Source organism: Spodoptera frugiperda, chromosome 15, assembly GCF_023101765.2.
Source record: "Spodoptera frugiperda isolate SF20-4 chromosome 15, AGI-APGP_CSIRO_Sfru_2.0, whole genome shotgun sequence".
In the NCBI taxonomy this organism is placed as follows: domain Eukaryota; kingdom Metazoa; phylum Arthropoda; class Insecta; order Lepidoptera; family Noctuidae; genus Spodoptera; species Spodoptera frugiperda.
The window spans coordinates 10,915,087-10,928,949 of record NC_064226.1 but is presented as its reverse complement, the minus strand read 5'-3'; the positions used below and the strand labels follow the sequence as shown (position 1 = coordinate 10,928,949).

At 33.0% G+C, this 13,863-nt stretch overlaps 1 protein-coding gene across 4 annotated transcripts in view; it reads left to right on the top strand.

Moving 5' to 3' along the window:
* The window catches only part of LOC118278749 (uncharacterized), a 73,647-nt gene that overhangs the window by 51,988 nt on the left and 7,796 nt on the right, over nt 1-13,863 (top strand). The window contains exons 1-2 of one of the 4 annotated variants that reach the window (XM_035598102.2): nt 1,141-1,911; nt 8,205-8,355. In XM_035598102.2, coding sequence (XP_035453995.2) covers nt 1,342-1,911; nt 8,205-8,355 — 721 coding nt within the window. In that variant the 5' untranslated portion in view covers nt 1,141-1,341. Of the gene's footprint in view, nt 1-1,140; nt 1,912-8,204; nt 8,356-13,863 lie in introns of those variants that run through there. The other 3 variants (XM_035598086.2, XM_035598094.2, XM_035598109.2) reach the window with 3 other exon arrangements.

Genomic DNA, 13,863 nt, shown 5'->3' with positions numbered 1-13,863 from the left:
GCAACTCATATAATTTCCTTTGCGACTTATTAAGGCAAGTAAACGAATGCTAGAAATATTTTCGTGAATGTGTACAATTAATCTTTGCGTCACTGCAATTGGTAACTCGAGTGTGGGAGCTGTATTATAGCATTTTTTCATATAAGTGCCTATTTTACTTGGTTTAGAAACAGTAGAGCCAATTAAAGCTTAATGCTACTAGAATAAACTGGTAATTTTGGTTTGCCTCATGTTTTATTTTTTTCGTTTTTTTAACTTAATGATCTTGGAAGTTTGGAACCTTTGACACCTTGGTGGTATTAAAAGCCTTAATTAAGATTAGTGTAATCTTATGGAGACATCTGTATTGCGCATTGCATCAGCATTGTTGCAATACATGTCCATCTCATAGGTTCACAAATGCCGTTGGTATCCATTCCACTTTACATAACGTCTTCTAATGAAGAGGAGAAACTATTTCGCTGGTATGGTATCAGGAAATACTAGTCTTGTAATAGATGAACCGAGTTATCAGTGCATCTGTACCATTAACGGCACATCAGTTGCATAAAGTACTGCGACTAGTTGCACAATCGCAGCAATTCACTCTCGTTGCGTGTCCCGCGGCCGCCATTGTCGCGCACGCGCTTTACTGAGAACGTTCCCGCGTAAAGGGGGCAAAAAGCGCGGGAACTGCGCCCAAACAATAATGGCCGACATAACGCTACGAATGTTATCTGTAGCTATGTACGTACTGTGTACCTGGCAGGCGTTTACAACATAGCGAATGTTCTCATTGCTTATTTCAATGCAGTAGCTCCACATTAAGAACATACTTAAACGTTCACTTAATGAAGCACCTTGATAAAATACTTAAATCAGTTTGTAATAACCCACCTGACAAAGGAATAGGTACAAATTCGTAAATAAAACACTCACAAAGATGATTACCAAAATATTTGTCTTGATAGTGCTATTGATCGGCTCGTTTCAATTGACAAACAAAAAAACAAAAGTAACAGAATACTCTTCATCCGGCCATTATTCGCATATTCTGTTTAATTGACACATATTTAACGGTTAAAGAATTCCACTGTTTCGACAAACAAACAAACAAACAATCAGCATTAGTAATAAGCAATTTCATTCAAGCTCAGTGTGTGGAGTGTCGCCGGCAACGACAGCTTGGTAGCACTGTATAGTGAACACGAGCTACAGTTGCAATCACTAGTGGCATGTAGTACGACCACAATATTTGCCAAAAATATGTTTTTGAGTGAAGTGTATATTGTACAATGACTTTACAAAGTGAGGAAAACCTACCTTAAAGTTTTGTTGTTGAGTGATCAAACATTTGTAAAAATGGTGAACGGTAATTACGTGCTGTACGGCGACCGACCGTCCTCAGAGTCGGAAATAGTCGATGACCATGTCCATTCACGATCAAATGATCGTAAAAATAAACGAAAAATGAATAGAACAGCGAACGAACTTCAACATACATTGAACTTAGCGCAGCTAGACAACGAGACCGACTCTGTGAAATATGAAAAGAAAATAAAAGAGCCGCGGTTACTGCGCTATGTACCAACCACGGAAGTGGAAGAGAATTTCGTCACCGAAAAATTCGAGACATATGATTTGAAACCGACAGAGGAGCGTCCGAGACGGTACGCATTTACCAAAAAACCAAAGAATCCGTCGGACGGGTCGGTCAACTACGCTTACTCACGCTCGAGCAGTAGCTGCAGTTCGCCGAATGGTAACCTACCGACCATTTCGGAGCACGGAGAGCAGTACGGCACATATCGGGTGCGCGCTATGCCCAGCCCCACCGTCAACGACCTCATCGCTGGCTACGACACCAAGTTGGACAAGTACTTCTCCAAACCCAGAGATGTGAAACCCTTCTCTTCCAAGGTAGGGTACAACGTAAGTGTAGTCAACATGTGTCTCTACTCACAATAATTTAAAAGGTCTTTTGCACATTATTTAAAAATGAACAATGTCAGTAAACTCGCCTCATTATAATAAATCATATGCAAGAAACCAATAAGTATTAATTATGTTAAACATTAATTTATGTACTGTGAAATTCTTTTATTCCATTTATATTAATGTAAATAATAAATTTCCTTTTTAAAACGATAATTATGAGTGCGTGGTTCGGTTATCTAATAGAATCATTATGTAAATTTGTTCTGTCTTATATCGATAAGTAACTTCATATTTTTAGTTCGTGTCTCGAGTCGATCACGAAGTAATAATAAAATAATCGATATCAATCTCTAATGACATTAATATTTATATCCGTGTACTACAATCTTATAGACATGGCCTCTTAGATATATGTGGAAATAAATTCATTCGCTTGTTATAAACAAACGGGGCTTGATATCTTCATTTCACCTGCTTATCATTTAATTTCGACTAATCTTGTGATAATCTTCTTTGAAATTGGAATATTATTAGAAGCTAATCTCCAAATATTTGGATACTTAAATTTATTTATCATCAAAAACATTTCAAGTCTATTTTAGTCAATAATTTTACAATTTAAACATGCTATATGATAAAACTAATCTTAATTAAAAAGCAAGCTTTTCATATCCGCATTAATTACACATGCAAAAACGACTTATCAGGCTCTAATCACCAAGCAGGTCAATTAAACTATCACATGTACAGGGTTTTAATGTAGTTTAAGTATCAAATACCACATTTTATAAGAGGCTTGGCAATAAACTAATTATGATAGTCGCTGAAAGTGGAACATGTATGTTGATAAGTGTCGGCGTAATGTTATCACAGCATTCCTTCCGCGTCACTACACAACTCCACCCTTTGCGAACCCATAGCTTGGCTGGTACAGTATCTTTAATCCCAAATTACTTTCGACTAACAAGAGATCAATAGGGACTTTTGATACTTTATTCTTAGTGGTAAATTAAATTTAGCTATTCCTTAATTTATGTTTTTTACTCCTATTTGATGCTTAGCAGACCAGAAACAAACAAACAAGTAAACTGTCAAAACAATGCCAAAAACAAATTGGCCCAAATTCTTAAATCAATATTAGTCGGCAGTTATTTAGTTATTTAGTCGGCAGATATTCACATTTGCATTCGCGAATGTTTTAAAAATGACATTACATATTGAACAAAGCGTGTAAATATTCCACATTTCGTTTCGTTTCTTACAGTTATTTTGTTGTGTTTGATGATAAAGGCATTCTTTTGAAAAGTATTTTATTGTTGTGCTTGAAATTTCTAAAATTACTTGCATGATATTTATCCATTAGATTATTTACATTCTTTCTTTATTTCCTTATAAATAGTACACAACTATTCGATGAAATGCAGTCATTGTCATAACTTTATTATTGAGCTTAGTACCTGCTCCTAATTCAGATAGAAAAGATGTGCGTGACTTCTTTTTTTTTGTAATAAATACATCGTGAGATTTGGATCGACTCCCTCCCTCGCTCATAAATATCGTGAGATATATGACGGGACTTTTTTCCATTATTTTTGTGATCATGAAATAAGACATATTTTAACCTGTGTGTTTTAGCTTAACGGTTGATAAAAGCTACTTGTAGAAAAAAATAGTCTAAAGAATCTTAATAATGTTTCTAGTTCTTTCTAAAAAAAATCCTTCACGTTCGAAAGGTTGGGTTGAAGTTTGGGTAATCTTAGTAAATATATAATAATTGCGGTCAGTTCCAATGGCGAAAAGTGAGAGTATAACTCAACTCTCTATCCTTCAATGCAAAACATCGCAATATGTGCGACATCTTGTGCAATATATTTATTTGGAGTAAATCTGTGGTCACCAAAATTTACAAGTGTTATAATAAACTTATTTAATCGCGACAACAATCATAAAAGCGAATCAAATGATTCATCGCTGCAATACTTTTGTTATTTAACACCTCACAAAGTTACCGATTTGTTAATAACTTCGCCGAATAATGTAATGCCACAATACTCGATTAAATAATTTTAACGATGTAACAAAAACTCAGCAATGACGTTTATCCAGTCATCGTACACGCTTGTGTATAAACTAATAATTTATTGTTCCGGAAAACGATAATGGATGACGTAATATAAATTAATATACCAAAACGGAAGTATTTGTTTGTTTGTTTATTTATTTGCTCGGATATAGGCTCGGAAACTACTGGACTGATTTCAAAAAATCTTTTATCATTAAGGAAATAGAGGCCTGTTGTCACCATCATCTCTTAAATTTAAATAAAACCCCTAAGCTAAGATAGATGACACTTAACTTCTTTTGGTTTTCACCAACTTATAAGCTAACAGAAAAGGTAATAATAGGTTAGCTTAGCTGCCACGTCACACTAAGGGACATATAAATAAGTGACAGTTTAAGGGTGATTAATGAAAATGCCTGCTATTATTTAAGTATGGGACATGAGCAGGTTATTTTATCCTGACTATAGGAGATGTATTGCTATCCATGCTGAATCTTTACTTACTTGCGAGAACTCTTTATATTCCACGCGGGTGAAGTCGCAGGAAGAAAGCAAGGAAGAAACCAGATGAACAAACGTACAGGATTGAATAGAAAGTACTTTGTTTGTATTCCTATTGTTTTCATAGAACTGTGTGTAGGTACACAAACAGTGATCACTAGTCAGTAGCACCGTAAACACACTTTATTGTTTGTTCATTGATTTGTAATTGTAACATTTGCTACATTTGAAACTGTCTTTGTTTATAAATATCTGTAATTAAATTGACGTGACAGTGATGAATCGTGTACACCCTATTTATTTCTTAATGGGAACAAAATCATTATTTTATTATAAAACAAATAAGGATGTAAGTAAGTAGTTTCTAGTAAGACACTAACATTATAACTTCAACACTCTGTAGAAACTTCCATCTGATAAGGACACTTCAATATCCAACGCTTTCTAAACTCCTAATAAGATTCACAACAGATGACAAACTAAAACATAATTAATATGTAAATGGCATATCTTCGAGCCGTAAAATACCAAACGTTTTAATTGGTATATTGCTTCACATTAATTCTATTGAATGTTTATGGCATTCATTTGAAGTGTAGCCCGGTAGCTTGCATATATTTCCAATGAACATTGCGATGGACGAACTATTTCATTCAGACAGCTACTTAATGCGTGATTTGTATGGATTAAGACGACTCAGCACCGCGGGGGCTCTCGTGCTACACAACCATTCCACTCAATATACTATTTTGATGTTTACCAATATTATTTGTGGCTCATTTCATATTCATAGTCATTATATTTCTGAATATGTTTAGATCTTTATCTTCCAAACTTATACAGACTACAGTGCATAACTCGATAAAAATGCAACTTTCTTTCATTAGCAAAAAATCCAGTTTAAAAAATGCGTTCAGTTACAATTTATTATCCTCAAAAATGTTAACGGCGCCCATAAATCAGAATCGAATTACAATCGATTAGAGAAATTTAAATACCGCCCACATTCCTCAGTTCTTTATGATAATAATGTGAGATAAATTAGCTTTTGGTCCATAACTAGTTGTTATTAATGTAAGGGTACCTACTGACGTTTCCGATATTACAAAATTGTCAACATAATAATATCATTCGTACCTACTATGCATACATATGAATTACATAACTTTCTAAATGAAAAATGAAGTTGTTAGATAATAGCTAATTGGTGGAATATGTATGTATTAATATTGTATTAATCAAAGTGTCATCGATCACGTGACACGTGTTGACTGCATATTCATAATGATTGTTTTATCTGCAACATCGGTGAGCGTGTATAACTTCCTTGCATAAATTATAGCAAGCTTTATACGGTACTTACTTAACAAAAGTGGTGTGCACACGAGCGGTCACTTTCTTCAATTTAAATAATATAATAAAATTTTTATTCGACTCGAGCATCACGTAACGTTACTCGGACATGTACCTACTATGTTTTGTTTTGAATAAATATAGTTAATCTGCTTGATACGTGGGTGTATCAACAAATGCCTACATGTTTACCCATAAAACTCTTATATTTTATTACTATGCGTTCTCTCACAATTCCGTACATCCATTAAATCATTATTGTTAACGACATGCGGATTTTTTCTCATAATTTAAACTGCTTGATGATACCCATTTATTGAAAACTTTCAACTATCAATTTTATTAAACGTTTAATGCAAACTATTGACCATTTACGTGAAGAAATGGTTTATGCAATTTCTTAAATGTAATTTTGAGATAGTCGACTTTTCCCGTTTCGATGTTTACTTACTTTCCATGCAAGTACAGACAGTGGTACAAGAATGTACCTTCATTGCTTTGTTGAAATATTTATTGAATGTAAGATACAAAGAAATAAGATTGTCTGACTATCCTTGCAATAATAAAGCATAGATACAATAGCTATATAATACATACAATTCAACTCCCGTCTTGTATTTTCCAACATTATACAATTAGTGCGGATTTTTCTTCTCTTTTATTCCCTTATTATATAATATAATAATTATTTACTCTTTAGCTTTAAAATGCGAAATAAATTGGTATAAGTAATCCCATCAAAAACATCCTGTAAAAAACCCAAGTCTCGCAGCTCAGTCTTTCTACCGTCAAAAGTTGTGAGATCCATGTAATACCAAGTCGGTTAATCTATTTAGTGTCTACTTGAAGGACCTTCTGTCTTAAGTTATTACATAAGTTATTATCATGCCAATATTAAAAATATTTAACGTTTTAAACAAATAGATCGACTTGGACATCGCTTGATTTGATTATTAGTATGTATCACACTACACAGCACGACGGGCCAGCGACCAACAGGAACGAGAGTTTCAATCGCGTGAGGCGCGAGAGACTAAAGAATCTAATATAATATTGTAATATTCATTTTGTTTTCATGCGATGTCCAAGTCGATCTATTTGTCTAAAACGTTAAATATTTTTAATATTGGCATGATAATAACTTATGTAATAACTTAAGACAGAAGGTCCTTCAAGTAGACACTAAATAGATTAACCGACTTGGTATTACATGGATCTCACAACTTTTGACGGTAGAAAGACTGAGCTGCGAGACTTGGGTTTTTTACAGGATGTTTTTGATGGGATCTCACTTCTTTTTGTAGAGCCTTTCTTTTTGATACCATCTACTTCTAACGAATTTTGTTAAAGGTCTTATGATATTTTCTTATTTTTATATGTTGTCAGTCATAGAGTAAAATAGAGGCCAGTCTGTCTGTAAGGAGGCTAGTCGCGCTAACAATTTATATATAACAGATTTAAATTATAATATATTGTTTTATTAGATTTTCGTACTTCAAGACATGTCCAATCATGTGTTTTTCATTACGTCGACCATTTTACAAGTAATAATGTTGTTCAGTTTCATGGGCTAAACACACCCTTACCCACCCTATACCCCCTCCCTTGCCTCATATGGTAGGTACCTATCTACACCTATTAAATTTATAACCACCACCAACCACCAACTGCATAAATAACTTTGTAATCCCATATATTTATATGGGATTACAAAGTTATTGATGCAGTTGGTGTTTTTGGAAAACTGGACCGAAATTACAAAATATTTAAGTTTTCCCATGATTAAGACACTAAACTCTATATGTATTCCAAATATGAAGCTTCTAAGTCTGCTAGAAGTGCCTTGGACTTTTGATGATCGGTGAGTCAGTGAGTGACAAAATTTAGAAACTTTAACAAGTTGTCATTCTTAAACTACTGGTTCAAATTGACTGAAATTTTAAATATTCCGTGTTTATACAATGCCGGATTAGTTACTGAAGATTCAGGTTTCTTGCTTTATCCACAACCGAATTATAGGGGGTCGAAAAAGGCCCGAATTGCTTCGAGAAAAGGATGGTACGGCCGTGCCGCTTTTTTTTGCTCGACTTGGCGGGGGCACTGCCGTGCCCCCAGAAACAAAGCTTTGTATCTGAAGCTATACAACTGCTGAAAAAGTACAAAGTTTTCTTCTCACTCTAAGAAGAAAGAAGTATTAATATTGCCGACTTTTAATAAATGTGTACAAGGGTGGGCTTAATGCCACATACATTCTTGCTAGCCAAACTTTTAGAGATGTAGGTAGGCTGATCACGACTATCAAGGTTATCAATATAAACCTTTTTTTAATGATGTCCAAGTTTATTAACAGCCCCTTATGTTTTATCCTCAGGGTTCCCACCCGGACAGCTTGTATCGTGTGGCCACGGACGGCAACACTGGCGCCAGCAAAGTGACGCGGGTGCTGCGGGTACTAAGATGGCCAGTCGCACTAATCGCCGTGTGCATCGCCCTCGCTATCTTCGTATACTTCCTTATGCCTGGTAAGTAACCATTGAATATAATATTAAATAATAAATTGTGTATATGTAATTGAGAAAATCTTTTTGTCATTGATCATTATTTTAAGTGACCTAAAGTTGACATTTTTTTGTGCTTAGGTGTTTAGGTTCTACCCTATTCAATTCAATCAACTTTTCTTCAGTTTTCATTTCCATAATAACCCATTCAGAATAATAAATAATTCTCTATAATAGATCAGTAAGTTTAAGTAGGTAGGTATATGTATAAATGTACCAAACGAATATTGTTTACATTCTTTGTGGAAATATCAAAATATGAGCATTATTATGTGTAATCTGACACTCGATTTGCACCACGAATAAATCATAATTTTAACTTAACAATAATGATTAATTGAACATTCAGAACAAATTAAATTTTATATTGTTTATATTACGGCAATAAGTCAAGGGAAAGCGAACACGACAAACAAAAACGAAAGCTGAACTTCTTACGCACATCTATACATATAATAAAATCGTAGAAAAGTGCTGTCTGTACATTGAAAATAAAAAAAAAAATATAGCAGGGGTTATTGTTATGTCGATGTCGAACCCAAAAATGTAATTAACTTTTTTTTTGTCTGTTTGTCTGTTTGTCTGTTTGTCTGTTTGTCTGTTTGTCTGTTTGTCTGTTTGTCTGTTTGTCTGTTTGTCTGTTCGTCTGTGCGCGCTAATCTCAGAAACGGCTGATCCGAGTTGGATGCGGTTTTCACGAATATATTGTGGGATGCTTAAATTTACATTTAGTGTTTGTTTCATGTCAATCGGTTAATAAATAAAAAAGTTATGTCAAATTAAAGAATCACGTCGAACATTCTATGCTTATACCATTAATCTCCGCAACTATTTGACGGATTTGGTTGAAATTTGGTACAGATATAGTTTAGAACCTTAGAAAGGACATAGATATATTTTTATTTCAAAAATCAAAAAATAAAATAAAAATAAAATAAAAATAAAAATAAAAATAAAAATAAAAATAAAAATAAAAATAAAAATAAAAATAAAAATAAAAATAAAAATAAAAATAAAAATAAAAATAAAAATAAAAATAAAAATAAAAATAAAAATAAAAATAAAAATAAAAATAAAAATAAAATAAAAATAAAATAAAAATAAAATAAAAATAAAATAAAAATAAAATAAAAATAAAATAAAAATAAAATAAAAATAAAATAAAAATAAAATAAAAATAAAATAAAAATAAAATAAAAATAAAATAAAATAAAATAAAATAAAAATAAAATAAAAATAAAAATAAAAATAAAATAAAAATAAAATAAAAATAAAATAAAAATAAAATAAAATAAAATAAAAAAAAATAAAATAAAAAAAAATAAAATAAAAAAAAATTATTCCGGACATACAGCGCCATCTATTGTTCAATTTCGTACATATAGTACGGAATTGAACAATGTCGGGCTGTTCCTATACTCCGTAGATAGATGGCGTTGAACGCGCAATGGTGTAATTACAATTGTTCAGTTCATGTTATTGTTTTGTTATTGTTTTGTTATGTTATTGTTTTAATTCATTGGAAATTTGTTTTTACAAAATAGTAAAAAGCAATGAAAAATATAACATAATACAACTTTTAGTACAAAGAAAACGCTCTAACGGAGTATAGATAATTCTATGTCGATCGTTACACGACTTCGGTTCATGTTATTGTTTTAATTCATCGAAAAAAAGTTAACAAATAGTAAAAAGGTATCAATATAATTAAACTTTTAGTACAAAGAAAATGCCCGAACGGAGTATAAATAAATAATCCAAGTTGTCTTTATCCTCGATAGATGGCGTTGGGAGCGAAATAGATTGCGCTATCAATGGTTTTGTTACAATTATTTGGTTGGGTATCGGCCGAGCGCTTCGGTACTATTGTAGAAAATGTGTATTATCAGTCGTATGATTATTTGTCTGTAGTGGTCCTGCTGTTTCGTATATTCTAAATTGGTTTCGTTGTATTTGTCAATTAATAAGTTTATTTGTTGGGTTTTCCTGGTTTTCTGGTTAAACTTTTTAACGTAGGTTTAGTTTGATATCGATTATTAGTAGTTACTGTAGTTAGTTTTTTTAATAAAATTGTAAGTCTAATTTATAAATTAATTAGATTAGATTTAAGTCGTTTCTTTTAAATTATTTAGTTTAAGCTTGGTTATTATAGCATAAAGGATAGGTTCTAATATAATTTCTTTTTTAATTATTATAAATTCGTAATTCGTAGCTTTCTTTAGTTTTAAGTTAGTTTTCATCTTAAGTTCGGAAAGATTATAATATTTCTTTAGTTAAAGTCCGTTTTTAAACTATTTTTTCAATGCCCTAAGTGAGTATACATCTATTAAATTCAAACGCAGAGCTCATTATGTTGATTTTTGAAGAGTTCCCTGGAATATCTTCCACATCTCATTTTTGAAAAGATCCCGCGAGATCGGGAACTCATCATCATCATCATCAGCCTATAGCTATGGGAACTATGTGGTTAAAACCAAAAATTTGCCGGAAGTCACTATTCCACGCGAACGAAGTCGCGGGCAAAAGCTATTACAAATATATCGTTGACATTTTTTTACTAAACTGATGAAGTCGTTATCATACAATCGTATCTTTTTGTAACAAATAAGTTTGTACACCTTTTTGTGATTTATGTAGGAACTACCTTTCTATACCTTTCACCCGTTTACCTATTTACAATCGTGAGCAATTCTCCTCTTACCTTTCTTGTCTGATCGTATCTCTATATCTAAGTATAACTTGATTAGTTTCAAGGTGTCTTATTTTGTAGATACTACAAACATAAAACAAAGTTGACTCGCTACCCAAAAGGTTACCACCAATTAATAGTGCAAATGAGCCAACATTTTTAATTCAACAGTTTTTAGACAATCATAATACGTAGTTATCAAAATTGTTCGAAGCTATAAAAGGAACAGAATTCCGATTAGCCGAAGTTATTCTTTGAGTGTGTACATATATGGTGTACACAAGGCTTTGTTGAATTGGTCACGTCGGAACTTTCAATTTCCCAAACGTAATGCTCCAATATCTGCAGCTTTGCATCATACCTCGCATATTTGTATCGTGGGTATTGCTTGAAAGCTGATATTGACACCATTGTTGTTAATGACACCACATTCGGATGTATCCAGTTCCCACAACTAAATCACCGATGTTTATGGACGAGAGACAGCACAACCACCATTCTAAACCCATTTATATTTTACAACTGTTTTATTATATCAATGGTTATGATTTCCGTCGAAAGACCAACGCTTTTACCCTGTTATCTGCTTTCATTGGTACAATATGGTTATTAGGTGTATCAATATAAAGCGCGTGTGAACTCTCGTGAGAATGTTAACGCGATACCTTACAATCTGCACCTTATTAAATGCCTTCAGTATTCGTTAATTTTATGTTTTTATATTAAAACGTGTCCGATCCAACTAGTTACGATAATGGGGCAGTGAAAATAAAGATAAGGTGGTATCGTAGATCAGTGGAAGTTAATTAACATCTGAGAAGTTTTTGACATAATGTCGGTTATATCAGACGCTATTTGAGTTGATCGAAAGTCGTTATTATAATGCGATAGAGTTCACTCGGGTTCCGGTGAAGACGCGCCGGACGGCACGAGCGATGTCAGAGGTTAAATCTACACGTAACACAGACACGATTGTAGAAATACCCGCACAAATATGGACTTGGTAACAAATAGCTTTGTTATATCAACACCTCATACAACTTGTTGACAAAAAATGTTTAGACAGCCAACAAATAATTTAGCAATACACGTATCTATCTATCAACTCGTAATAGAAATTTATTACTTTTATTATCTAATAAACGTAATTGGATTCTAGTTGACTAAACTGTTATTGACGAATCCATCATATGTTTATTCAATCAATATTTTATTTGACTCCTTTATCGCCGTGACCTGGTCTAAAAATAAATGGGAATTTGCATATAGAAAGTGTGTAATGTTAATTTTTGCATTAAGATCAGTAATTGCCCTCGATGTGGAAGCTGAAAGACATCGTAAAATAACTTTCAAAGCAATTATAGTCCTTTTCATGTGCAAATTGTACTTTGATAAGAGCACGAGGCTCTCGAAACTTTTGATCTCTTCATAAATATTCAGTCACTTTCACATCTCACACGCAAAGGGATTTTTAATAACAGATTTTTAAATGGTAAAGTAAAATTGTGGTGAGCAATAATTTGATTGCGTGGGGTGTCCCACCGACATGGTCGTGGTGCGCCTGCGCCGCGCCGCGAGCGACCGGATGCGCTCCAGTCTCCTTTGTTGCTCTCATATTGTGTTTTTATTTTGCGAAGGATACGTAAAAACGAAAGTTGACCTCGCTGATACTTTTGTGCATCCATAAAGCCATGTAGGTGAATTTATTTTTATACGAGATCCACTTTTTCGCATTTCTTTTCCTTTTTCGATAGACAAAATGTATGCTCGGCGTCGTGTCGCAGTGTTTTATGTAACTCGGATAATTTTGCAATGCCTACAATGAAAGTTAAAGAAATCATCACATAAACAAGAGCACTTAAGATGGCGTACGAAGTTTACTATTTCTCTTCCGTCGTGTTGTTTGTTATTGCTAGAGATCTATTCAAATGTTGTGATTAGAATGCAGCGGTGTCTGTATAATCAATAACAACAAAATCAACAAAGACTAAATGAATCGTTGTTTAGTCTGGATTCTAAACAGACACTTGTTTTTTTTAAATGACTTCAAAAAAAAGGAGGTTCACAGTTTGATTTGTGTGTGTTTTTGCGCTTTTATCTCGCGTTTGGCTGAACTGATTTTGATGCGGTTTTCAGTCTTAGGAGAAGGTTTTAGGGTTATTACCTACTTATAAAAATTGAGGCGGTAAAAATACTTTTTACAAACAAAGTTATTTAGATTGTAAAATGTCATGATATTTTTTTTCTCTAAATTACCAGAAATGTAACAAACAATCCTAATTTTCAAAGGAAAACGTCCAAAGAAGTATTATTAGCTTTTAGATAAAAAAAGAATTAGTTACTAACCACACACATACACCAACACATCTTTGTGCTGACACCCACGTTACATACAATCAAACTTATTATACACCAATACAATCCATTCGGTACTTTCTGTTAATTACAGTATGCAAAACGTGAAGACATACGCGTGTAATCAAATGCGGATTCACGCGAAAACAATTACGAAAATTAATTGAAGGTTGTTGTTGCTATCTGTTGATGCTAATGAATAGGTACTTTAGTGCTTCCAGTATCGATTTAATAACCGTATTGTTGCAATCATTACATATAAAGTATGAATGTATGATTGAATACAATAAAATTATTGCGGTTTCCAATTATATTTCGGAGAAAGGAGGAAGTTCCCTGTGCTTTTGAAGCATCTGTAGCTTATAAGAGCACTTTAAGGCATCGCAAGAATGGGGAACATGATGTGTTTGAATTTGATTGAAAATGAA